Raw genomic sequence first — 26,781 nt, 5'->3', positions numbered from 1 at the left:
ATTGGATATATGGATCTGGTTGGAGGAGAGGAAGCTATAAAGTTGAATAAAAACATGGTCCCTATCCTCAAAGGGTGTCAGATTGGAAACAAATGTAAACAGGAGTATGAATAAGATGCTAAGGGGCCTAGATGAGGGATTAATTCATTTGGCCTGGGAGAGTGTGTTAGAAGTTTTAATGATGGTTATGATATTTAGCTGGACAGGAGGGTAGATGTTTGCTGGTGGGGGGGTGGTTAATTGAATGAGCATGAGCAAAGTCAGGGAGGCATTCATGAATCTCAAGACACAGTGAAGGAATGTCATTGTTGAATGTGGCCAGAAGGCCTGTTTTGCCATTGGGGAGGAATTAGAAGGGTGATGGAACTGAGGTGAGACCCCTGTGTGAAGACCAGATCTGTTAGTTTGTTCCCTTTTGGCTCTTACCAGTGGTAATTAGCTAGATTGTAAATCTGGGTAAGAATCTGACAAGAACTAAAATCTGTTTCTCTGTTTAGTAGCTTCATTAATGGGGGAAATGAAACCTGCTCTTCCTAGTAGGATAGAGATTCAAAGGACTTTTAGTTGTTATGTGATCGTGATCCTTGGTTTTACTTTGCTTCTGTGCTACTCGAGTCTGTAAGATCTGCTGCTTCAGGTTCAGGTTACCTGTCCTCATTTTCTGGCATGGCTAGGGAGACAACTCTCCTAGGTTCCTAGAGCACCCAGGACATACTTCCATCATTGTTGTTACATTTTTTTTTATTAATTCTGATTTTGCTTTAGAGTGTATTCAGGACAGGGTTCCAACAAACTCTTTGTGTCATCAGCATCTAGAACAATCCTAGGCACATAATCGATGCTCAGTAAATATTTGTAGATCTGAATGGAATTTCATTGAGGTCTCCCTGTATTTACTTTTCTATCAAATTCTCTGTTTACTGATGCAACTCAGGTTGCATACTGATTTTGACTTGCATACTCTGGGAATGATGGAACTGTATTCATTTAATGAAATACTGTACGGTGAAGGACATATTTCCCCATCAACATTTATTGACAAGCATTTTGGGGCAAATAAAGACAAATAAGACATGAAACAGTCATTCCATAGGGCACTTGCCATGTAGTTCAGGAAATGATAACACCTGATAAATAATATTTGAGATTGATCTGAATATTTTTCATAGTTACCTCCCCACATCTGTATCCAGCTCACCTCTTTTTCTTGCCCAATAGAAATCGTGCTTTAGGTAAATAGTCTTTGAAGTAGTTGAGCATCTGAAAAACCTCAATCAACCATACCTTTGTTTTTTTGCTCCAGCAGGCAGCCTGACAGCCTCTCATCAATTGAAAATGCTGTGAAGTACCCTGTGTATGAAAGCCATGTAGCTGGACCTGAGCAGTATGAGGGACCCTATCCTCACAACCCCTTCTACAGCTCTGCAAGTGGAGAGATGATTGGTGGTCTGAGCAGGGAAGAAATCAGGCAAATGTATGAGAACAGTGAGCTTTCCAAAGAGGTAGGTAACTTTGCTTTTCTGTTGCTGCTGCTGCTGCTGCTGCTGCTGCTGCTGCTGCTGCTGCTGTGTGTGTGTGTGTGTGTGTGTGTGTGTGTGTGTGTGTACACATGAAAGTACATGGGCCTTAAGAAAGAGTGAAAAATATTTCCTGGTCAGTTTTTTACCTCATGATATCTTCCAGTCGATGTGGTATGCAGGGGATATGCAATTCTGAGCTATACCTAATTTCCCACTCCAGTGCTTTCTTTTTCCATTATTAGCAAATGCTCTCTCTTTCCTTCCTCCTTTCCTTAGGAATATATGTCTGAGTTATCCAGAGTGGTTCATGCAGTAACCAAACCCTCATTTCTCTGAAAAGGCCATTCTGTCCTATAGCTCTCCCCTGGGTAGCCCAGAAATCCACACTTCCTTATAAAAAATGAGAACTCCTTCAAAAAAAGCTGCTGGGGTTTTTCTAATGGTGTTTTTTTCTTTTCTAAGGAAATTCAAGAAAGAATGAGAATTTTGGAACTGTATGCCAATGATCCTGAGTTTGTAGCTTTCATGAGAGAACATCAAATGTAAGCATTTGTTGCAGTCTCTTATGCAGGTTCTTAAGCTGTGCCTTAGAATAATGCCACCAGTGTGGGTACATAACATAATTCCTGTCCTCATGACATGGGTTCTGGTGATAACCAATGCTTATTAACTGATAAGTGAGGAGGGGAAGCCGCCGATACATGAAGGGACTTAAGATCACAATGATAACAAATGGTAGAGAAGATTTAAAACTATCTGTTCTGACCTAGAGATTCCTGGGCTATGTTGTATTTTCTCTCTTGTTACCACAGAGAACACCTGTGATTTAATGCTCTAAAATATTTTTCATGGACAGTTTCTATGAAAAGCACTTGAGCAGCCAAAAATCCTCACACATTTCAATGTTTCCTTCCATTGCCATCTTGGTAGACAGTTTTCAGTATGCTTTGAATTACACAAATCTCATTAAAGTATTTATCTCTTGCTTTTATCAAGTTAATCTTACATTTCCCTCTTCCACTTTCCATTTGTTTTTCTCAGCATGCATTTTGGGCAAATTCTGTAACTATTTTTCTCTGTTCCTCAGGATCCATAACCATACTTGGGTTACTAAAAATAAACTATCGTGGGTCACCTAGGTGGCTCAGTCATTTAAGTGTCCGACTGGCTCAGGTCATGATCTCACAGTTCATGAGTTCGAGCCCCGCATTGGGCTCTTTGCTGACAGCTTAGAGTGTGGAACCTGCTTCAGATTTTGTGTCTCCCTCTCTCTAAGTCCCTCCCATACTCATATTCTGTCTCTCTTGAAAAAAAAAAAATAAAAAAAATAACCTATCTTATAGAGAGGCCATTATGGGCATTAATTGAATATATGATGACTGAGATATAATTTGGCTTTGATATTTGTTCCTGCTGCCCTCATAAAGGTACTTCCTCATGGATGGGGTTCCACTGAGGCCAGATATCTTTGCCTGGCTTTTAGAAGAGAGAAACCACAGCAATTCATGCATGCTTGCAGAAGAAATTGATAAAGCGTCATGATAACACACATGGCCTTAATGGGAGCCTCTGCCCCTTTGCTCTGAATCCCTTTGCTCTGATAAGCAGTCCTTCACTTATGGTTCCTCTCTGATAGGAAGGGATTAATTAGAACCTAAGGAAACTGAAGAAGATGGTTTTTAAATTCCAGGTACATGGTGGAGATTCCTTTAAAAATCTCTGAACATCTGACTTGGTCCCTGGGAGGTGCTGCCAACCTTATTGAATATTGTTAGAGCAATATTACCAGGAAACTGCCTTTCTTTTTTTTTTTAAACTTGTTTTATTTTTTATTTTTTTTAATTTACATTCAAATTAGTTAGCATATAGTGCAACAATGATTTCAGGAGTAGATTCCTTAGTGCCCCTTACCTATTTACCCCATCCTCCCTCCCACAACCCCTCTCATAACCCTCAGTTTGTTCTCCATAGTTATGAGTCTTTTCTGTTTTGTCCCCCTCCCTGTTTTTATATTATTTTTGTTTCCCTTCCCTTATGTTCATCTGTTTTGTCTCTTAAAGTCCTAGTCCTCTTATGAGTGAAGTCATATGGTTTTTGTCTTTCTCTGACTGGCTAATTACACTTAGCATAATACCCTCCAGTTCCATCCACATCATTGCAAATGGCAAGATTTCATTCTTTTTGATTGCTGAGTAATACTCCATTGTATATATATATACCAGGAAACTGCCTTTTAAAAACCAGGACTCCCCTTCATCCCTACAACTCTGGCCAGCAGATTACCTATGGCTCCATTTCAGTGGTATCCAGAAGAAAGAACATAACTGATGTTTTTGTCTTTCCTAAGACTCTTTATAAGCCTCTTGGAGCCACCTGCTTGAATGTGTTCTCTCAATTAAAAATGCATTTCATTTAGGCTAAGACATTCAAAGGAGGGATTCAGGAGACCCTAATTAGCGACACACAGATTAATTACATGCTTCAGTTTCTTGTAACTGCCTTTGAAACATGCCTTTGAAAAATGCCTTTGAAACAAAGCAAAAAAAAAAAAAAATTCCATGTGGCAAAGAATATTTAAATAAGAAGATCCAGTGAAACAAAAGAAAGTCCACATAAACCCTATAATCTTAAGAGGGATGTTCATTGAGGAAAGATGGCATTGAAAAAATGTATGTAAACTCATACATTTTCAATTTCACTTAGTCTCAGCATTTTCATCTACCAGTAGCCCAAGAAAATGTTCATAGACTTGATTTAGGATTCATAAAAACATTACATGATCTTGATAGAGTGGGGTTTTTTTTTGGTGGGCGGAGGCAGTTTGTTTTTTAGCTCAGCAAAGCACAGGACAACTTTCTGCAAAGAAAGAAAATAGAAAATGTTGGTGATCTTAGGAACCATATGTTGGTGATGTATTATAACATAAGTGAATTTCAGAGCATTTCTTGCTTTTTCAATTAATTGTTCTTTGTTTTTTTCATGGCAGGGAAGAGCTTTAATCAAAACTTTTATTATGAAACTGATCAGAAGCCTAGAGAAGATGGAGATCACTTGTTACCTATGTCATATAATTAACCTGGATTTTGACCTCTGTTGGAAGAAGAGTGAAAAAATTAAAAATTAAAAAATTAAATTTGGGGACAAAATTTTTTCTAGCTTAAAATTTCAGAATGTAGTAAGAGATGTGACCATTTTTATACCTACAAAGACCAAAAGCTGTATTTAAAGACTCAAAGCTGTATGAGTTCTGGGAAGTATTCTACAAGTAAAACTTGGGCCTAGGATTTGGGACTGAATTCATTATCTGTTTTGAATCTTGAAAGTGTGTCTTAATTGTGGCTCAGGTTTTCCTGGAAGCAGATAACAGGAGACCATTCCAGGAGAAGGCAGGCTCAGTAACAATATTTTGTAGCATGTTTGTTATTGTTAGGTGGAAGGAGAAGCCTTTGAAGTAGTTTTAATATAGTTTATAGTCAGACATTCATCCACATAAAAAATACTAAGTTTTTTTGGCAATTACACTATTGAAGAAAAAGTTACCTTTTTGCTGTAGTATAGAGTTAGGCTTGTACTTCAGTTTCCACCAGAATTTTGAATTTCCTGAGCATATGAATCAAGACCACATTATTGTTAAGTATGTCAATATCCTATTTTTTTTAGTTGTCAAGGGCATTACATATGTATAATTTTTAAAAAATGTTTATTTATTTATTTTGAGAGACAGCATGAGCTGGGGGCGGGGGGCAGAAAAGGGTTGGGGGAGAGAATCCCAAGCAGGCTCCACACTGTCAGTGCAGAGCCCAGTGCAGGGCTCAATCTCATGAACAGTGAGTTCATGACCCGAGCCGAAATCAAGAGTCAGATGCTTAACCGATTGAGCCACCCAAGCGCCCCTCATGTGTATAATGTTTAAAGGGTTCCCATTAGACTACAGATTAATTTAATTATGTGGACAGGGAGGGAGTGAATGGGCATTGGGTCAAGGCCACAGCACTGAGAATGTATTTGGCCGATCGATGGGTGGGCTGAGTCAAACTAATAGGCACCCTGACTCTTCTTTGGCTATCTCATGTTGTCCTAGGCAAGTTCTGGATCTTCTCTAGTTCCTGGTGTATTAATTTGGAAAGCAGCACTTAACTACCTCACATAGTATAGGTTAGTATAGGTTAGCTTCTTTGCATTGCTTTTCCTTTGTATAATAACTCGTGTCTAAATTAATTCCTGCTTACGTGAAACGTGACAGGACTTTTATTGCAATTAAAATTGTTTTTAAGTATATAGGTAGGAAATGTCCACATCTTATATAAATTTTAACTGAAAATGGAAGTTTTCCTCTTTCTCTCTAGTATGTTTTTGAATGGGTAGCTTTGGAGGGGGCAAGGAGAGGGCCAAATAGTCTTCACTATTAATATTAAATTGCATATACAAAGAGCTTATTATTGATAAAGCTATTTCATGTTAGATGTCTTCATATTTGCCAAAAACAATCTTGACATTTCGATTTCTTTCTGACCAGATATAACTAACCAGGATAGATTGACTATACGATAAGATACTTGGTTCACTTATTTTTTTTTCTTAACTTTATGATTGCCAATTGCACCCATTATGAGGCCACCCAAAACTAAAGCTCTGAGTGCATGCCCCAGTAAAGCCATTGAAAGCCTAGAAGATTCCCAGGTAATTTACAAAATATGTATGGTATGTGTTTGTATGAAGGTGGTTCCCTTATCTCAGCATTGTTTTTCATTCCCTACTCACTTAATGGATTTTCTACAAGTTCAGTATAGGTCCAAGTCACTGCTGGGACATTTCGTACTGGGCTCATTTGAAAGGTAATTGATAATGATCTTTAAAGCATTATAAATGTTAATAACATTTGCCATCACTAAATGCTTAGTTTTATTTTTAAAAGGTTTCTGTTTAACTGTTTACGTTTTAAACTTGTTTTCCTAAACTTATATATGTTAAATGAAAAGAAGATTTGTTTTTATCCCACATTAACCCTAGAATGTAATCATTTGAATGTCTGCTTGCTGTCAGAGTCTACATGGGCTTAAAAGGAATCTGGGGAAAGGTCACCACGTGGATCAGTTAGGAGAAGCACAAATTAAAAAAGCTAAAGAAGGATTCTTGTTTTCCGGAAGCCAAGCAGTGACGTGGGAATCTGAGAATTCTGACACATCTCTGTCTCTGATTCCCTTTTATATGACCTTTTCAGGCAAGAGCAAATCATTTAACTCTACATGAATGTCTGTTTCAAACCTATTAAATGGAAGAATAAGGGAACTCCCACATTCTCAGGGAGAAACTTGGAGGCCTCAGTCCAGGAATGAGACTTATGCCCTACTTTTGCTATAGCTGAACTGTAGTAGGAAAGACTGGAGAATGCAGTTTCCACGGCGAACATGCATAGTGCCAGAGAGGCTCTCTCACTCTCAAAGGGCAAAGTACACCAAAAGAGCTTCTTTTTAGAAGAATGTTCCCTAAACAATTTAATGGCATATAGTCATTTAAGAGGATGAGGGCTAAACTCTCCTTTAGGTTGTGTGATTGAGGAATAAAATTTTCTGATTATTAGAACATTCCCCAAAACCTAGCAGTATATTTAATAAAAATGCCATCTTATTTGATGGCAATAAAATGCAGTTAGTGCTACAAGTGCATGGTAAATAACTCAAACTTTTTTTTTGATTCATAAAGTGCTTTGGAGTCTTATACATATAGCTGTGAGTGTACCTACATAATTTCTATTTTCATGGGTCTGGATGAAGGGGAATTTATTTGGTAAATAAGACTTCATTTCTACCCTGGCAGTATTTTAAGGGTGTTTGTTCACGTTTATGTGCCCTACAGTCTCATTTACTTTACATAATAAAGCAAGTGCAGGTTTTACCTGATTTTATTCCCACTTTTTTTTTTCTTCTCCAGCATCTAGTTATTATGAGTTGGCTGCTCCCCTCCTCCTTCCCCTTTGGTGCCCACATAGTGAATTATAATGACTTGACTTAATATTACTTCTGACAAAAAGATGGAAACTGAGCAAATATTCTCTGTAGGCTTTAAAAATATGTTGGCTCAAATAATACCTGATTTAGTTATTCATTTGTGTGCTTGTTTTATGTTTGCCTTCTGTTTCATGATTTTTAGGCAGCTAGGATCTTTGTATCATTTACATGTTTTCAGCAATGGATACTCTGGTATCTGTCAATCTGTGGATTGAATTTTTATTCTGAAATGGGAAGAAAAGGCAACATATTTATTCCATAAGGAAATAGTTGATTTAGAAGAATAACTTATTTTTATGACATTGAGATGTTTTAACCAAGAGAAATATGGGTCAATTTTTTTCCCCTAAAATATTTACAACAATTCCTTGTAGGAATGGGTGGGACCAGTCTTCCTCATCTACTATCCAGCTGTGATGAGTAATGGAGCCTAGCTCATTCTATTCCCTAGTGTGTAATAAATGCAGAAAAACAGTGTGAAGGGTACAGTCCTTAAATCAATTGCATTGTGTTCCACAAAAGATCCTGGCTGGAGGTGGCAAGGTGGGAGAGTACCAGAAAGTAATTGGTGATGTAAAGAATCTGCCTGGAAATGTTTTTGACTAATGCATTTTATAAAACCTTCTACTACTATGAGTTAATAAGACACAGGTTAAACCACTCTCTTCAGGAGAGTAAAACGCAGATTAAAACACTCTTCTCCACTATGCAATTTACAGCTATAGCCTAGATTAAATGGTCCCTCATTCTGGCTTTTCTTTTTCTCACATGTAATTATTTTTTTAGAGATTACGGATATTAGTAGGAAAAAGTAAACATCATATTAGAGAACAGATGCATAATTATTTATGTGTCAGGATTATGTCATGATTCTGAAGCAATCGTGTATGCCATAATATATATTCAGTATGGAGTATGGATAATGTGAGATTCTTCTTTTTCATCTTGTTTATGACATTTTACTTAAAGTATAGATCAACTAAGTTCATGTTATTGTACTTTTTTCTTGAAATGTGCTGGTCTTAATGTTAACTAATTAGAAATAAAAGTTTAAAAAGATCTTTCTTTTCTCATGTATATAATTGTGCTATTTTTATTATTGATAAACTTCTCTTTTAAGAATCTCCCCACATATTTTTTTTGTCAATTAAGATAAAGCACTGTAGATTCTAGCAACATTTGTGTTATGATTACCAGCGATACACACATGAGCATGAGGTGGAAATGAAAATCATCTTTTGATTAATCTTTGTGTAGTGAGGATTTAGGTGAACTGAAGACAAATTTAGAGCCCAATTTTTGCCTTAAATTTTGTTAATAGTTAATGATGCTGAGTCATTATTTCGCCTCTCTTGAACTTTATTCTTTTAAGCTCTTAGAAACTTTCATTTTTTCCTCATTTGCTTAAGGCAGGGATGGAAAGAAAACTGATGGAGTTGATTTAAAAAAGATTGGTGAGGATGGTAGCTAGCACCAGCTGTCCTGTAACTAGAGAAGGAATTGGTCACCTGTCTAAAGAGAACAGATAAGACCTAAATATGGTAACAACAGTCTAAACCAATTTTGCATGGGAAGGGCAGGAGGAAAATCACCTACCACCAACCTAAGCATCATCATCAGAAACCTCAATTTTCAATTTCTTTCCTTCCTACATTTGCATCTTGGCTTTATGGCAACAGGGCATGAGGAAATCCTAAATCATTCTTAGACAGGGGAAGATAGTCTTAATTTGATTCCAAAGACAACATTATAAAAACACAAACAGAAATATGTCTAATAAAAATACCGGTTAACTAATTAATTAGTAACCTCGTTTTAGTTACTAATTAGAAGAAAGAGTTAATAACCCTATTATTTTTATTTTTTAAATTTTTATTGTCTTTTTAATGTTTATTTTTTGAGAGAGAGACAGAATGTGAGCAGAGGAGGGGCAGAGAGAGAGGGAGACACAGAATCTGAAGCAGACTCCAGGCTCTGAGCTGTTAGCACAGAGCCCGATGCAGGGCTCGAACTCACGAACCTTGAGACCTAAGCCCAAGTTGGACACTTGACCAACTGAGCCACCCAGGTGCCCCAGTAGCCCTATTTTTAATAAGTCTGGTCAGGATAAGCCCTAGTCACTGTTAGCGCTTGCCCTCATACGATAATCTGCTTTCTAGGTCCTTCTGAATATATGTCCCATCTGAGCTAGTTCTTGATAGGCTGTGTTCCATGAACTAAACTTTAAATTATGTTCTCAGCAATGCACATGTGCGCGCGCGCGCACACACACACACACACACACACACACACATTTTGTGTCCTACCCCCCTTTTTAGTATAAATGAATTTCTACTCATATAATAATAGCTGTTAAGGAATCATGATTTTCTGAGTAACACCAACATGGTATGTGGGCTTTTTGGGTATAAATCATTTTTCCAAATGAATAACTCCCATTGTCAATATTTCACACACTGTGGCAGGTTTGGGGAAGAATACACACATTTTCAGCAGGGGGGCCTTTGAAGAAGCTTCAGAAAACTGACAAAAACTCCTTTCATGCCTTTTTCTGTCATGTACATGCTTCATTACATTATTTACCAATGCTGTTTTGTAATTTTTTATTTGTGTCACTGATTTTCCACTAAACTGAGTTCTTTGATGTTAAAGTCATGTCTTGCTCTTTGTTATTTATTCATGAAACCAAAGAGTGATTTGTCTACTGCAGACAGAGTTTGTCTACAATGATTATTAATTCAATTGGCTTGAGATAATGGGTTATATATAGATATCTATTTCATGACTAGCAAGCAAATGATTAACTTGTATTTTTGGAACAAATTAGTTGGACCTATGTGTGGTTTACAAACTGTTTTGAAAGAAGTGGTTTATAGAGATTTCAAAATAACCATAAAGGTTTCAAGAGATCAGATTTGAACATTTATATCTATCTTATTCTCATTGAGTAATTCACAGATCATAAAGTAGTAAGCGTTTTACAAAAACTTATCAATATATGGATGGTTACATCCAGATGTAGTAGCCTGAGTTTCTCAACCACGGACTCGAGGAGGAAGCTGGGATGAAGAGAACGAGTGTGAGGAATGTGCTAGGAGAGTAGAAACACGCTTCCAGTGTATGGCTGGTGGAGGTGCCAAGATTGGAGAGCTTGCAGAGACAGGTAGGTTTGTAGGAACAAAAATTTGACTCTACTTTCTGTTGGTAGATTTGGGAGCATAATACATACAGAGGGTACTGTTTAATCTTAAAATACAAGTTTTTTTTTTATAATGCTTTTATTTGTTTATTGTGTAGGGAAGATTGAAATAAAGAGAGCAAGATGTGACTCAGTTCTTCCCTTTCTTAAAAAAACAAACAAACAACAGGAAAACGCTACCAGAGAGAGGGATACATAGTTGGTTAAACCTGTTTTATTCATGTTCTTGTAATGATATCTTTTGAAAATTAGTGATGATGTGCCTTCACTATTGGTCATGTTTGTCTTGCACATAACAGCAACTGATTTTGGTATTTCCTCTCAGGTTCCCAGTGTTTACATGAGGGGAAAATTGGTAACTAAACCTAGCAGACTGGCTGGTGTCTCTGTTCTCTGAAGGAAAAGCCCTGAAGAGAGAAGGCTTCATGCCAGGTTCCTCGAGAACATATTTCCCATATATGATATGACTTCTTGGAAGCATCTGTTTGGCTCCATGCTCCTAGGGGGTGGGTATTAGTTTTGCTCAGTGTCAGATAATTGGCATATACTCAACAAAGATGATATTGCTGCTTACATGATACCATCAAAGGTTTGATACAAAGCAAATGGTAAAAATTTTATTTCCTATAATGAATGAGCAAAACCCATTTTTGATTCAGGTTTTAAACTGCTATTGCTCTGAAGTTAGAGAAAAAATATATTAGAATTATTTTAAAGTTTGAGGAAAAATTAAATTGTAATGATTTGAAAACAGGTTTAGATTTAATTTCTAATTGAATTTTATTGATAAGTAGCTATGATGCCTTTTTCCCTGCCTTTTTACAACATTTTACCATGGGTCCCACTTTTACATTTAAAAATTTTTATACAGAAAGCTTTTATTAAATTTCTTTTCCTCAAAGAATCTGCTTTCTGCTCTCTTAGTATCTTATTTACTATAAATGAGAGAAGGCTGATTTGAATTAAAGAAAAAATTGTTCTGTATCTTTTCTCTTTAAATATTATTTGGATTCGGAAGGCCACAGATAAAATAAGCATCTAGATCACATTCTACCATTCAGTGACAATTTCATTTTAGATGACTAATCAATAATTCATGTTGCGGTCTCTGCTGGGAAAATGGATTCGATGGCCTGTTTCCAAGCTGAGAATACTCTTCAAAGTATCTACATAAGGAGACTGTTGGGTTGGAATTGCACCTTGAAGATGCTGCCTGTTTCTTTTAAAAATGTAAATGTAAAAATACCTTATTTCTAGAGATATGTATTTTCCTTATGAAGTGCTCTCTGTGACAGTACTCTCTTCCTCATAATAGAAAGCTCTAAAACACATGTTGAGGATTGGAAATACCTTCTGTTCAATAGTGTCAGCCAGGGGAAAATTTTCCATTGCTTCACTTCTTCTTATTTTACTTTCAGATTTGCCAGTGATGTTTCAAAATCAGCATTTAACTTGGAATTGCAAGGCTGCAAGCTTAAATGGACTTTCCATTAATGAACAGGTTTAGACATTATTCTGTCTTGAGGGTAGTCTTAAGTTAATTTCAACTTAAATATATAAAATTGGTATTTTAGAAAGATCTATAAAATCAGGTGATTCTTCTCAGTTTTTCTAAACCAAGATGGAAAGAATAGGAATCTGGTAATGTTAGTGAGTATGTTGTAAACACACTGGCTTTGCCAGAATTTCTTCAGGGCCCAGGTGGGAGCCACATTGATTGATGGCATTTAATCATTTCTTCTTGACCCTGGCCTGTGATACACTGTGCTACCCTTCATCTACCTACACAGTTACATCAGGACCTCACAGTGACCATCACTTGGGACGGTTCAGCAATGTAGCAAGGGAGGGCCAGATCCCTGCTCTTTGTGCCAGAACTTACTGGGGAAAGATGAGATTTACATGGCAACATGCAGAGATAAATATGTTAATTTAAAATTCAGTTACTCCAGAGTTTCTATCTAATTGTTTTAAAAACTTTTTGTCACTAATATTGTTTAATTTAGAACAGAGGATTGGGTTAAATTATTACCTAAAATGTTTACTGTTGAAGCCATCTTTTATTGCCAAGTTACATGAACTGAAACGTAATGTTCTTAACCTCTCAACTTTTATACTGATTTAAGTATAAGTGGGATTTAATATTCCCATTTCCAAGTTATAAATAAAACTATTCCTCAGAAGCAGAAATAGGAGGTAAAATACCTTAATAACTTTCCCATTTGAAGTTTTTTTTATTATTATCTAGGAAACTGGAAAATGCAGTAATTATAGCCAACAGAGATGTTCATGAGACTTGATTTTTCCAGTATTGAATCTACTTGCCAGAACCTACACCATGTTGTACAGACCTCACAAGCCACCCATATCTGAAAACCTAACTCCCATCTCAGCCAGCAGTGAGGAGGGAGGTACTTTTGTGTTGATGGGTACATACATGTAATGTCTCTCCCTCTCCTCTCCTCTTAATGTGATTTCTTGTCCTTCTGCATGTTTTGAGATGCTGGTGGCTTCCAGCTCTGGCTTCCTCTTCTACCCTGGCCATGTGTACTCATGGTTGCTATGTGAGCTCAGTGTCTGTGCTCCACGGTCATCACCTTCACAGAGAACTTGTGTCCAAGGCTGTGCTACACAGTGCCGAGTGGATGGTAGAGCAGGTTGGGCTGGGGGGCTGAAAACAGAGGCTGAAAGTACAATCTGTTGTTAAAGTTGCTAGTAGAGGTGTGTGGCAGGTAAATAATATGACATCTCTCCTCCTAGCCTCAAAACTAGTCACTCTTGCTAAGATGAGCACTAAATTAAATCAGCTGGTCTACGTGTAAATATTGTCATCAAATTTACATTCCCAAAGGAATGCTTTTTTTTTTTTTTTTTAATAAAGACACTCTTGTTTTCTTTCATATGCCTCTCTTTGGTCTCCTAGTAGTTTGGGTGTCCTATGTGATTCTAAAATTATTGAAGAAAGATGACAACAGGCAACTCTAATTTACCCATGGTAAAATTTTATATCTTTTCTTTTTTTTCCAGTTTATTTATTTTGAGTGGAAGAGCACGCATGAGTAGGGGAGGGGCAGAGAGAGAGGGAGGGAGAGAGAGAATCCAAAGCAGGTTCTGCACTCTCAGCACAGAGCCTGATGTGGGGCCTAAAGCCATAAACTGTGAGATCATGACCTGAATGGAAATCAATAGTTGGATGTTTAACTGACCGAAACACTTAGGTGCCCCAAATTTTGTATCTTTCTAACAGATAAACAGATTCCCTTATGCTCATATAATCTAGGTTTGGAGCATGCAAAATAACTTCCATATTTAGCTAATCAAAACATGAATGTAAACTTGGGTGAATATGCTTCATGTAGACACAGGATTATCCAGTGTCTTATCTTATTCATTCCTCAGGATGTTCTTCTAAGTCTCTAAACACCTTTTCTCCAGAGAGTTTTAGAATGATGCAGAGTGGAAAAAAAACACTGGAATAACTCATAAACACTGGCTAAATAAGGAACAAAAAGAGAAGAAGGAAATGGGGGCTATGACAAACACATACTTTAAAAACTTCTGACGAGTAATTGACCTAGGCTTCCCCAAAGGAGTTAGCATCACAGTTTATTGCTGGATTCTGATAACCAGGGGTTGGGGACTTGGGCAAGGAGAAGCTGGAAGCGATCAGGGATGTGGTTTTTTGTCATCCATGCCAGTCAGAATCTGAGACACAAGTGGTGATGGTGATGAGGAGGAGGTGGGCAGAGGGTTCAGAAAGGCTAATAACTGAGGCATAGATAGATAATGGTTTTGAAATCAGGATAGGCTGAGGTTAGCATCAAGACAGGCAAGCCAAAGGCAGTTATTTCTGAAGTCAAGTCAATGAGAGCCAGAAGCTGCTACAAAATTCAGAAGTTCAACACAGGAGCTCTGAGGTCCAAGTCAGGGTCCAGGATGGAAGAGTCCATAGCAGATGAAAGGAAAAGACACCAGTGAACAAAGGAACAGTCTAGCAAGTATGCCTTCAATGTGAAGAAATTTCCTGTCCCTACTTCTAGGTTTCAATGGCTCCTGAGAGACAAGAATTTCTCCCCTGGTGCTGCCTGAGCTCTGCACTAGAAGCAGGCATTGGAAGAGCCTGACTGAGGCTGGGAGGTGAGAGCAAGGAGCAGTAGTGTGAAAATAACAATGAAAATCAGGGGCACCTGATTTCCCAGGGGTAGTCCTATGGTGCTGGCTACTCACTGAGTTACTTGGCTGTTCTGTATTCTTAATTCTCAAATTTATAGAAGGCCATATTGACTTAGTCTAAGGGTTCTTCTGTTTGTAAATTAGTTTAAATGAAATCCTACCAAATGCAACCATTGAAATGCAGTGGAAAACATTCCCTACAGCACAGAATTCTGACTTAAAAGTAATAACCTCTGGGCATAGTATTGAAAAGTGAACCTAAATCAACATCTAATTGATGGCACAAAATGCAAGCTGCCAATGCATCTTGTTGCTCTTTTTAAAAACATTGATACATTTTATGTTGACAGGCATTATACTTCTGTTGGTATTTAGTTGGTATTTACTTGTTTTACAGACTTATTCCTGGCTTTACTCTTAAATGCCTGTTGTTGGCTGTTACAGTTGAATGCCTGTCTCAAAAAAGCAATGCTGTTGCTTATTTTCAGTTCTCATTTGGAAATGAGACATCTCTACTCCCTACTGATTGTGAATACCTTATATTTATATTTATTTATATTTATATTTATTATTTATATTTATATTATTTATATTTATTTATTAAAAATTTTTAATGTTTGTTTATTTTTGAGAGAGAGTGTGAGCAGGGAGGGGCAGAAAGAGAGGAAGACACAGAATGTGAAGCAGACTCCAGGCTACTGTGCTGACAGCTCAGAGCCCGACATAGGGCTCGAACCCACAAGTGTGAGATCATGACCGGAACCGAAATCAGACACTTAACAGATGCTTAACTGACTGAGCCACCCAGGCACCCCAAATATTTTTATTTATTTTTGAGAGAGAGAATGTGCAAGAGTGCAAGTGGGGGAGGAACAGAGCAAGGGGGACACAGGATCTTAAGTGGGCTCTGTGTTGACAGCAGAGGGCCCCATGTGGGGCTTGAACCCACAAACCATGAGATCGTGATCTGAGCCGGAGTTGGTTGTGTGTCCAGCTCTTGATTTTGGCTCAGGTCATGATCTCAGGGTTGTGGGATTGAGTTTCCCCCAGTCCCCCTCCATGCTGAGTGTGGAGCCTGCTTGAGATTCTCTCTGTCTCTCCTTCTGCCCCTCTCCCCCACTCGTGCTTTCTCTCTCTCTCTCAAATAAAAAAAAAAGTTACCATTTACTGAGTGTGTTTTTTGGCTAAGTGCTTTATATATAGTATTTCTTTGCATCATTTTTGTATCTACCTTCAGCAATTTTTCCAATCTGTTAATAATAATGTTAAATTAGCCAGTCTTAGAGCTATTCAAGATTGTGGGACTTCAGAAGCAGCCATTAACACAAACAGTTTAACGACTGGAAAAAAGGTTGGAGGCTTTCTGAGTTGCCCCCTTTTAGGGACATCACCCAATTAATGACGTGACATTAATGTTGAACCCAAAGGAAGGGCTGAGAAAGTGTATTTTTCCTTCTTTAAGATGGTTTTTAAAAACATAGAGAAATAAATCTTCATTTTAGGGGAATTTTGAAAAAAAAGGAAAAGTGTAAAGAAAATAAATCATCTATGATCTATCTCCCGATATAGATATTATTATTTTGATGTCTTTTCTGCTAGTCTTTTTTCCTACTGTACTTCCCTCTCCTCTTTTAACCTAATATTGTACAAAGAGCATTTTCATTAAAAATTCTTTAATCACATCAAAAACATTCTACCATGTAGATCGGGGTAGCAAGCTGGTGTGTGGGTCAGGTCTGGCCCATGGAAGTATTTTATTTGGCTTTTGCATTATTAACAAATATTTGGATTAGTTGGCAAAATATTTAAAATCAGGAGATTTCACATCAGCCAGACCACTTAATTTGTCTGTGTGATCTATCTGGCCACTTTGAGCACATGCTTTGAGAGTTCGGGATGGCTCTACCAAAACTTGCATTAGCCATTCGCATATTGTGATTTATTTTAGATTATTTCTGATTTTGAAAGTTGCCAGGATGACTAATGTGAGGAATACCATTGTATTTTCTGAATTTCTGAATATTGCCTTCAGAAAGATTTGTAGATTTATTTATCTAATTGAGCTTTCAAGTTTTTTCTTATCATACTTTCTTGGCGATCAAGTCATAGAACTTTCTTTCCATTTGGCCAATCTGCTTATAGTATCTGCAAAGCAGGTTCTTGGACTGACTGCATGGGTGTTAACCAGACTGGGCCTCCTGCTGGCCTGGCATGGAGGGGCTGTCGGCGGCCAGCATGAGAGCATGTCCAGGCTTGACTTTCCACTCACTTCTTTTGCTAAGACCTTGGCTCAACTGAATTTGGCCAGGATATTTAGTTTATTATTTTAAAAATCAAAGGTGAGTTAGTACAAGTTTATTTTATGATATTTAGTCACTTTTTACTTGAGTATAAGATCACTGTTAAAAAGTGAATTTTTACTACCATTATTTAAAATTATTCTTAATTTTTTATTCTGAGTTATAAACTTTTGGGTGTTGTTTCAATGTATCACTATAATGTTTAGAAAAATACTTATTTGATAAAAGTCTCTACTGAACTAATATTTATAAACCCTCTATACAAAATGAGAAGCTAGTAGTAATTATATAAAAATGCCAATATAGAATGATGAATAATGTTCACGTGACCTTGCTACTTTTTATTTATTTATTTTTTAGAGAGAGAGTGCGTGCATGTGTGAGCAAGTGGGGGAGGGGCAGAGAGAGAAGGAGAGAGAGAATCCCATGCAGGCTCCATGCTGTCAGCGCAGAGCCTGATGCAGGGCTCTATCTCATAAACCATGAGATTGTGACCTGAGTCAAAAGTAAGAGTTGGATGCTTAACTGACTGAACCACCCCTGATGCCCTGATCTTGATACTTTTATTAAAGAAGAAATTCCATGTATATTTTTCCCCTTCATCTTCATTACTCTAGATTTCATCTTGATTCATCTTCTTTTTGAAATATATCTAACTTATTGTTTCAAGAGGATATTTTTAAAAACAGTTTTTAAATACTTGCTACACATTCAGAACCTTGTTGTGGGAAAGTGAAAGATGTGTGAAGCACAATCCTTCCTTTTAAAGAATTTGTAATCTAGTTGGGAAGACAGGACGCAAACACAGTGAATGTAATCAAATACTAGTTTGGATGGAGCAGGTTATTTCTGGTGCTCAGGAGAGTCAGAGGAAGAGGCTTAGCCAGGAAGGTTAGCCCTAGATTGAACTTGGGTTCTACCAGACATTATAGGTGATTGGGGTGAGAGTAGATGTTTGTGGCATGGCAGGAAGGACACTGGCCTACCTGGTCAGAGCGTTCAGGTTGGGAAGCAGTGGAAGATGCATTCAGAAGGGAAAGAGGTGCAGTGGTTGTAAGATACAGAGCAGCAGACAGAGCATTGTAAACCTATTCTGACAGACAATAGGAAGCCGTTGGTGGTAAGAAACATGCTGGTGGCAAAGCCTTGGGGGATTTTGTTTTTCTTTCCTGGAACTGTGGGGTACAGGTATATTATTGTGCTTCACTTTATTGGGGCTTACAGATAATGTGTGTTTTGCTGATCGAAGGATGGTCATGACCCTGCATGGATCAAGGCTATTGGTGCCATTTTCCAACAGCATTTGCTCATTTCACGTCTCTCTGTCACATTTTGGTAATTCCCACAATATTTCAAACGTTTTCATTATTGTTATAGTGTTGTGGTGGTCTGTGATAAGTGATCTTTGATGTTACTCTTGTAATTGTTTTGGGGCATCATGAACCCTGCCCAAATAACATGGCAAACTTAATGGACAAATTTTGTGTGTTCTGACTGCTCTACCAACCAGCAGTTGTCCTATCTCTCCCTCCCTTTAATCCTCCCTATTCCCTGAGACACAGTATTGAAACTAGGCCTATTAATAACTCTGCAATGGCCTCTAAATGTCAAGTGAAAGGAAGAGTCAATCGATACGGCAGACTTTATTGTTGTGTTATTTGAAGAAATTGCCACAGCTACCCCAGCCTTCAGCAGCCACCACCGTGATCAGTCAGCAGCCATCAACATCAAGGCAAAACCTTCCACCAGCAAAAAGATTACAGCTCTCTGAAATCTCAGATGATGGTCAGCATTTTTTTAGCAATAACGTATTTTTTTTTAAATTTTTTAAATGTTTTATTTATTTTTGAGGCAGAGAGAGACAGAGCGTGAGCAGGGGAGGGGCAGAGAGAGAGAGTGAGACACAGAATCCAAAGCAGGCTCCGGGCTCTGAGCTGTCAGCACAGAGCCTGATGCGGGGCTTGAACTCACAAACCATGAGATCATGACCTGAGCCGAAGTCGGATGCTTAACCAACTGAGCCACCCAGGCGCCCCAGCAATAACGTATTTTTAAATTAAGGTATGTACTTTTTTTTTTAGACTACTATTGCACACTTAATAAACTACAGTATAGCGTAAATATAAATTTTATATACACCGGGAAATTCACTTGACTCTTTTTTGTGATATTTGCTTTATTGTGGTGGTCTGGAACTGAACCTACAACATCTCCAAGGTATGCCTGTATAATATTAGAGTATGAAAAGAAGGTAAGAAGGCCAGTTCAATGGGCGTTCTTATAGTTTGAGCCTCAGGGTAGGAATGTGGAAAATTTTATAAAAATGAATGCATTGAAGAAATTTTACATGGGAAAAGAGCTGATGGGATTTAAAGACTGGCTAGATATCGAGTAGAGGAAAAAATAAAAACGTCAGATAACTCTAAAATTTCAAGTTCTAGGCACCAGAAGCTTTATGGAGTTTTAAAATAGAAACAGGAAGAGAATAAACTGAGGGCTGATGGGGGGTGGGAGGGAGGGGAGGGTGGGTGATGGGTGTTGAAGAGGGCATCTTTTGGAATGAGCACTGGGTGTTGTATGGAAATCTATTTGCAATAAATTTCATATATTAAAAAAAAATAAAATTAGAAAGTGTAAATTATCAAGTAGTGCCACAAATTAAACACTTCTTTGGAAGACACATCAAATATGCCTTGTTATTCACTGTTAAATTAATAAAAAGACACTATTCTTAAAAAATAAAATAAATAAAATAAAATAAAATAGAAACAGGGATACTTAGATTGGGTATTACTTTACGGCTAAAAGGGTTATATGTCCAGCTATAGAAATGATTTCTACTTCTCCTTTGGCCCCCTCTTCTCTTGAGGTTTTGTTTTGTTGATATTAGAGTGCTAGATGGTGAGTTTGAGGGTGAGGAATAGTGGGTTAACAGTTTACTTTTGATGGATGCAAGATTTTCTTCCAAGATTAATGAACTATTTGTGTTCCAGCATAATTAGCTAATTGGTATAATGTTACCAAGACAAAGATCATGAGTTTTGTTTCCTTTTGTTCCCATGTGGACTAATTAGTTTTGCTCTGCTCTTTGGCAACATACTTTGCCCCTCATTATAAACAAATCAGTTTACAAATTCATGCTTTTAACATCTGGGAGATTAGGAGTTTGGGAGAGTAAATCATTACAAATCAGTTTCCACTTCCAAAACATGTATGTGCATAATCATGCACCCATGAGTGCACACATATTCACATATGTGTATACACATACTCCAGATAAACATATACACACACATCCAGATCCATGCCGTACTTACAGTGGGTTAGTGTATGTTTTTAGAGCCTTGGCCATATATTCCTTTACTAACTTATTTACTCTTCAACAATAGATGTCAAAGAAAGAATAAGAAATGAATGAAAATTAACAGATTAGTGCATCTTAATGTTTAAAGGGTTGTGTTGGGTTGTAGAACATGAGATAGAGATGCAAACATTACTCTGGGTCATTTTACCTTAAACACTGTAACATGTAATTGTGTGTACTTAAGAGAAATAAAACTACTCATTTTGAACTCCTTCGCAAGAAAATTAACAAGATGAATTCTTTTAATAAGCACATTGGAATCCATTTTCAAGACTATTTCTAGGTTATTAGATGAGAATGAAAGGAGCATCAAGTTTCTCTGTTACTTTCAACAGTTGTAAAAGGCAGAAAAGAAAGATTTCTTCATGTTTGTGGATGAGATGAGCTCTTGATTGGTCTAAGTGCAAAAGCATCAAGTTCTAGCATATAAAAAAGCATCATCAAATAGCAATGGTAGTCAAGTTTCCCTGGAAGGCAACAATGACTTTGCAGCACGTTGCCACACAGTATTCTGTCTGCAGCCTTGACCTTATGCGATACATCCCAACATCCCTCTTTGTAGGGGTTTGTGTTCCAAAGAGATGGCATGAAAAAGAGTGAGTTGAGGCATTTAGCACCAAGTGGAGCCAAAGAGTGAAGTGATACTTTAAGAGCAAGAAAGATACCAAATTGGTTAAGACAAAGTTAGTCATAGAGTGCAAATGGTGAGGGAGGGGTTGGAAGCTGGACCAAAGTGAGACAGTGTGGAGCAAGAGCAAGATGAGGAATAAAACACGGCAATTCCAGAGTAGGATTGCCTATGACTTGCTTTTATTAGCTGCTGGCTGAATGTTGCATGGGTAGTTTGGTTGGATTTAAAGAATGGGGTAGATAACACAAGACCGAGAAAATTATAATGAAATAGCTTTACCTTGATTTGATTTCATGCTTTCTGGTCTCCTGTGTTAAAAACAAGAAAATAGTAGATGTAGCAAAAAACAGAATGATGTATTTTGATTTGTGTTAAACATTCTCAGCCAGATCTGGGAGAAGATAGTTAAGACAGCTGTTGAGAAGCTGTTTCATTGTAAATCTGTAGAGCTAATTCCTGTTGCTGAATGTAGAGAGGCATTTTGGATAACTTAGTTGGCAAGGGTGTTCTCACAGTCTAGACAAGGATGTCCTTAGTCTTCTGTAACATTCATTCATACTGACTTTTTTCTTTTTTTTTTTTTAATGTTTATTTATTTTTGAAGGAGAAAGAGAGTGTGAGTGGGGGAGGGGGGGCAGAGAGAGAGGGAGACACAGAATCTGTAACAGGCTCTAGGCTCTGAGCTGTCAGCACAGAGCCCGACACAGGGCCCGAACCCACAAACCACGAGATCCTGACCTGTGCTGAAGTCGGACGCTCAACTGACTGAGCCACCCAGGCGCCCCAAAATGACTTTTTTCTTGATGATAGAGAGGTATAATAGTGGCAGTCTGGGAAAATTTCCCTATCACAAGTCCCTTCAATTCATATGGGTATGTTTGCGTGTTGATAAATACAGATTTCTGTTAGAAATGAACGTATCTGACCAATCCCTGTGTAACAAATGGCAAGAGCTGTGAGACAGAGGGGGAAAAGCACTGTTTTGGGAGTGGGGACAGTTAGGACTTTTAGTCATGGAGTCATGGATCAGTCACAGTATAACTATAACCTTGGTCAAATTACTTCTCTGGGTTTGAATTCCTCATTTGGAAAGCAAGGAGGTTAAAAGATGAGCAACTCAAATGTTATGATTGGTACTCACACATGGGGGTTTATTGCACTTGTTTCCCTACCTTGAAGTAAGTATGTTTTAAAATGTGCCTGAGGGGGCGTGCCTGGGTGGCTCAGTCAGTTGGGTGTCCAACTTCGGCTCAGGTCATGATCTCACAGTCTGTGAGTTCAAGCCCCTTATAGGGATCTGTACTGACAGCTTAGAGCCTGGAGCCTGCTTCAAATTCTGTCTCTGTCTCTCTCTGCCCCTCCCCCACTCTCACTCTGTCTCTCTCTCTCTCTCTCTCTCTCAAAAATAAAATAAAAACATAAAAAAAATTTTTTTTAATGTACATAGGGGCACCTGGGTGGCTCAGTTGGTTGTGTCCAACTTTGGCCCAGGTCATAATCTCACAGTTTGTGAGTTCGAGGCCCACACCAGGCTCTTTGCTCAGTGAAGACCATGTTTCAGATCCTCTGTCTTCCTTTCTCTCTGCCCATCCTTGGCTTGTGCTCTCTCTCTCTCTCTCTCTCTGTCAAAAAAATGTACATAATAAAAAGTTTAAAAATTTGGAATGCACATAAAAAGCAAAAATGTCATCCCGCCTCCTTCCTGTCCACCTAAAATGAGGAGGTTGAATGAGATGATAAAGTCTCTTTTATTCTAAAGTTCTGTGATTCATTTTGTAGTTTTGCAAGATGGAGCCAAGGTTGTTTCAAGCTATTCTGAGTAGAGGTCTTATGCAATCAAGTTTCTTCTCCTGGAATGATTTTTCCAAATCAATATAGCATTTTATTTAATCATGTTTCCTTGGTTAACTTACATGGAAATCTATGTGTATTTCATGGGCTATACTGAATGGCCTGGCATGTTTTACAGTGATTTATAATCTTTTCATATCAAAATCAATGTCAAGTCTCCAGTTGTAGTTTGAAGATAATACATTGATATGAACACTTTCAGAAAAGACTGGAAACAGCAGCCCTCTGGATAACCATATGATTGCCCATAAAAGACCCCCTTTATGGACAGGTGATTAATGCTCAGTCTTTGTGAAAATTAAAATTTCTCCAGCAGTTGTTCTTCAAGATTCCTATATCTGCACCCAGCTTAAGATATGAGACAATCGACCAATGATTTGATCAGCTTATAAAGGTAAGTTGAATAGTTTTTCTTACATAAAAACTTTCAGCAAAGGACTGCACTTAATATGGTGATTTCAGTGACATCAGCAAGCAATTCTGATGTGGGAAACAAAGGCAAAAGAAAAAAAAATTTCCTTACAACTTACAGCCCATTGACAAGTCCTTGAGACAGGCAGAGTGATGTTCCTCTAGGAGCTCAGCTGCCTTGATGATGACACTTGGCTAAGGGCAAAAGGCAATCTTCACTTAACATTATTACAACCTTCAGGATCCTGTAAGTCTACTTTAACATATAAAAATTATTCTGGAAACTTCCTTTATCTCTACCCCTGCCAAGATACATGTTGGCAATTATACTCCAAGCTCATGGCCCCTGATATATATCTGAAGCGTCTCATGACTGAGTTTTTACTAAATGGTAATAAATGACCATTTTCTAACAGCAGCTAGCCTCTCAAGGTCCTGGAAACCTTGTTTCCAAAATACCTTAGAGGCTTACACTGTCCCTAATCCCCTCCCAACATGAAGGTATATAATCAGTTACCCGTCTCAACCCCAGTACAGATCTTTCTGCAGATAGGTCCTGTCCCTGTGCTTTAATAAAGCCATCTTTTGGCACTGAAGACATCTCAAGAATTCTTTCTTGGCTGTTGTCTCTGAACTTCAACATTTTCTACATCACTTCTACCATTTCAGGTTTACGTGTAAGCAGTCAGTCATGGTCACTGAGTGAAAGACTCCACAGCAGCCTACACAGTAGCAGAAGTGACAGAAAAGGCCTATTTTTAGAAAAAAGACCTAACAATAGTTTGATGATAGAGCAAAGTATAAAGGCTTGATACTGTGATTGTTTTGGAAATCCATGTTGTCTATGACAGGCACAAAAGCTTCTTTGTCAATTTGCAATTCTTTTCGTTATGGGACGTTACTTATGAGCAGGACTCTGTGGCAGCTGGCATTTTGTGGCAAAGCTCAGTCCCAACATTAGTAGATGGAATGTCAGTGGGAAGAAACAGAAGTTTATATTCATGCTCATGCGCTAACCCAGAGTTTAGAGTCAAAAGCCTCTTGACATTTTGGAAATTGTCCTCAAAGACCTGCCAAAAAGAGCCTTTCCCATTAGGTAATGATAATTTGGCAGTACCTGCCTTTTGTGAAAGGAAAATATGGTAGAAATAAAGTAGCAACAGGACGCCCAAAAGCTAGTTTTGTACTGAAAAATGAGTACAAGTTGCCTGGTTATGGTTTTATATATCTCTTGCTTTCATCCTTGCTTTGAAATATTCTATGGCTGCTTCTAAATTGATCCTTCTTAAGTCTTTCAGTTGTTTCATCACTGGTCAGAGAACATGATGTAGAAAACTGGTCAGAGAATTCATATTCAGAAGATATGAGTTCAAGTCTTGAGTTTTTCATAGGTGTACGATAATGGGGAAGATAATTTACACCTCTGAGCCTCAATGTCCTCATCTATTAATTGGGAAGAATTATAAGACCAATTTCACAGGTATTAAATGAGATAATATTTATGGAAAGTTATGTCACAAACTGTAAATGCTGTATAATATAATTTATAACATCAATAACAGATCTGGAATTGTTGAAAGCAAGGTCTTAATAAAGCAATGGAATATTTAAGGGATAAAAGAATCTCTAAGTGAAACACTCCTTAACTGGGAATACTCCTCACAGACTTAGAAATATTCATGTATTCATTATAGCTTCCTGTATTTTTTGTTCTACTTGGCTGTGGTCAGACTTTGTAAAGCTCCCAAGAAGAACAATCCAGAATTGATGCAATGGGCATATATATGTGTGTGTGTGTGTATGTATATATATATATATATATATATATATATATATATATATATATATATTACTTTATTGCCTCTTTCCCACAGCTCATTTCCCCTGTCTTACTTACCATCATTATTTGTTGATAGTATAACCAGTGTGATACATATAATTATATGTATATGATACAGGTAACCACTGGATACATATAATTGATATCCAGGCTCAGCTTCAAACTTTGTTTTTTTCTTTTCCTTTTTTTTTTTCTTTTTAAGAAAATTAAATGAAGAAAAGGCTTGATCCAGATGGACTGACACCCTTTCCTTCTTTTTTATGCTGGAATTCCTTCTAGAATACCCTGGGGAATTTGTTATCAGTTTCTATAGCTAGACTTTTTCACTAGTATATGCACAGTGGCACTAATTACTAGGTTTGTGAAATTATTCCTTCTCAAGGGGGTTTTGGAAATACCTCTTATAAGGGGTTTCTTCCATCTGGAGGAGCCATACTATATAAGCACATCCTCAGTTTTAGTCATGTGAATAGTGAAAGCTTTATAATCTCTTACAAAGAGAATGGTTAGTGATCCTAACATCTTTGTTATTCAGGTTCTAATGAAAAAAGAATGTGAAAGTTATCTTTATTTTGTATGGTTTTATCACTTCAGGAGTGGCTTCCACTTTACTTATGGGCATTTATGAGTACTATTACAAATTCAACTTTATGCTGGGCAGTCTGCTTGGCTACATTCAAGATCCTTCGCTGCCAGGTGAATGGCTATGAAAATTCTTGACGTTATTTTGATGACTGTAATTTTGATGACAGAGCATATCTCTGTCACGGTGGTCTTTCCTTCCTGTTTTAAACTTTGTGGCACATGTAAACAAAGAACTGTTTTGAACAAAGATTGGTGTTTCTTTACTTTTTTTTTTTAAGTTCGGTTATTTTAAGAGAGAGCGAGAGAGAGAAGGGGAGGGGCAGAGAGAGAGAGAAAGATTGAATGTCACCAATTAGGAGATCATGACCTGAGCTAAAACCAAGAGTCGGCTGCTTAACTGACTGAGCCATCCAGGCACCCAAGGATTGATATTTCATGATTGATCTTCATATATCCTGCAGTTCCTATATTCCGTTCATCCTGCTGGCTTTTGTAGGCAGTATGTTAGGTCCTTCCCAGTTACTTTCTATGAGATGCCATGACTGTGCAGGCTTTCTTTTTTTTTTTTTTTTTGGGTCATTACAAATGTCAAATTAGTTTAGCCAAGTAGCCCTGGCAAATGAACTCTGCATATAAGATACTCTTTTAATAATTTTGCCTAAGAAAGTTTTTTCATTTTGCAAAAGCTACTTTGAGCTCACACAACCGTAAATTCAATGCACCAAGGGACAGGAACACAAATTTATTAAGCCTATGAATGATTTACCAGATACATCACAGTGATAATAAATAATAGACACCAATGGAGTCAGTAGGTTATTAGGGTGGTTACCATTTTGTCTCACATTTCTTGACTTACTCTTTCAATAGTTGTCAGAAAACTATATAAAAGTCATGAT

General features: G+C 37.6%; 1 protein-coding gene across 1 annotated transcript in view; it reads left to right on the top strand.

Moving 5' to 3' along the window:
• Nucleotides 1-26,781, top strand: part of IMPG2 (interphotoreceptor matrix proteoglycan 2) — a 246,442-nt gene that overhangs the window by 86,494 nt on the left and 133,167 nt on the right. Inside the window, exons 18-19 of the mRNA XM_042954342.1 lie at nt 1,304-1,502; nt 1,983-2,062. Coding sequence (XP_042810276.1) covers nt 1,304-1,502; nt 1,983-2,062 — 279 coding nt within the window. The remainder of the gene's footprint in view (nt 1-1,303; nt 1,503-1,982; nt 2,063-26,781) is intronic.

This window comes from Panthera leo, chromosome C2, assembly GCF_018350215.1.
Source record: "Panthera leo isolate Ple1 chromosome C2, P.leo_Ple1_pat1.1, whole genome shotgun sequence".
NCBI lineage: Eukaryota > Metazoa > Chordata > Mammalia > Carnivora > Felidae > Panthera > Panthera leo.
The sequence above is the reverse complement of the archived record's forward strand: the minus strand, read 5'-3'. Positions and strand labels throughout refer to the sequence as shown.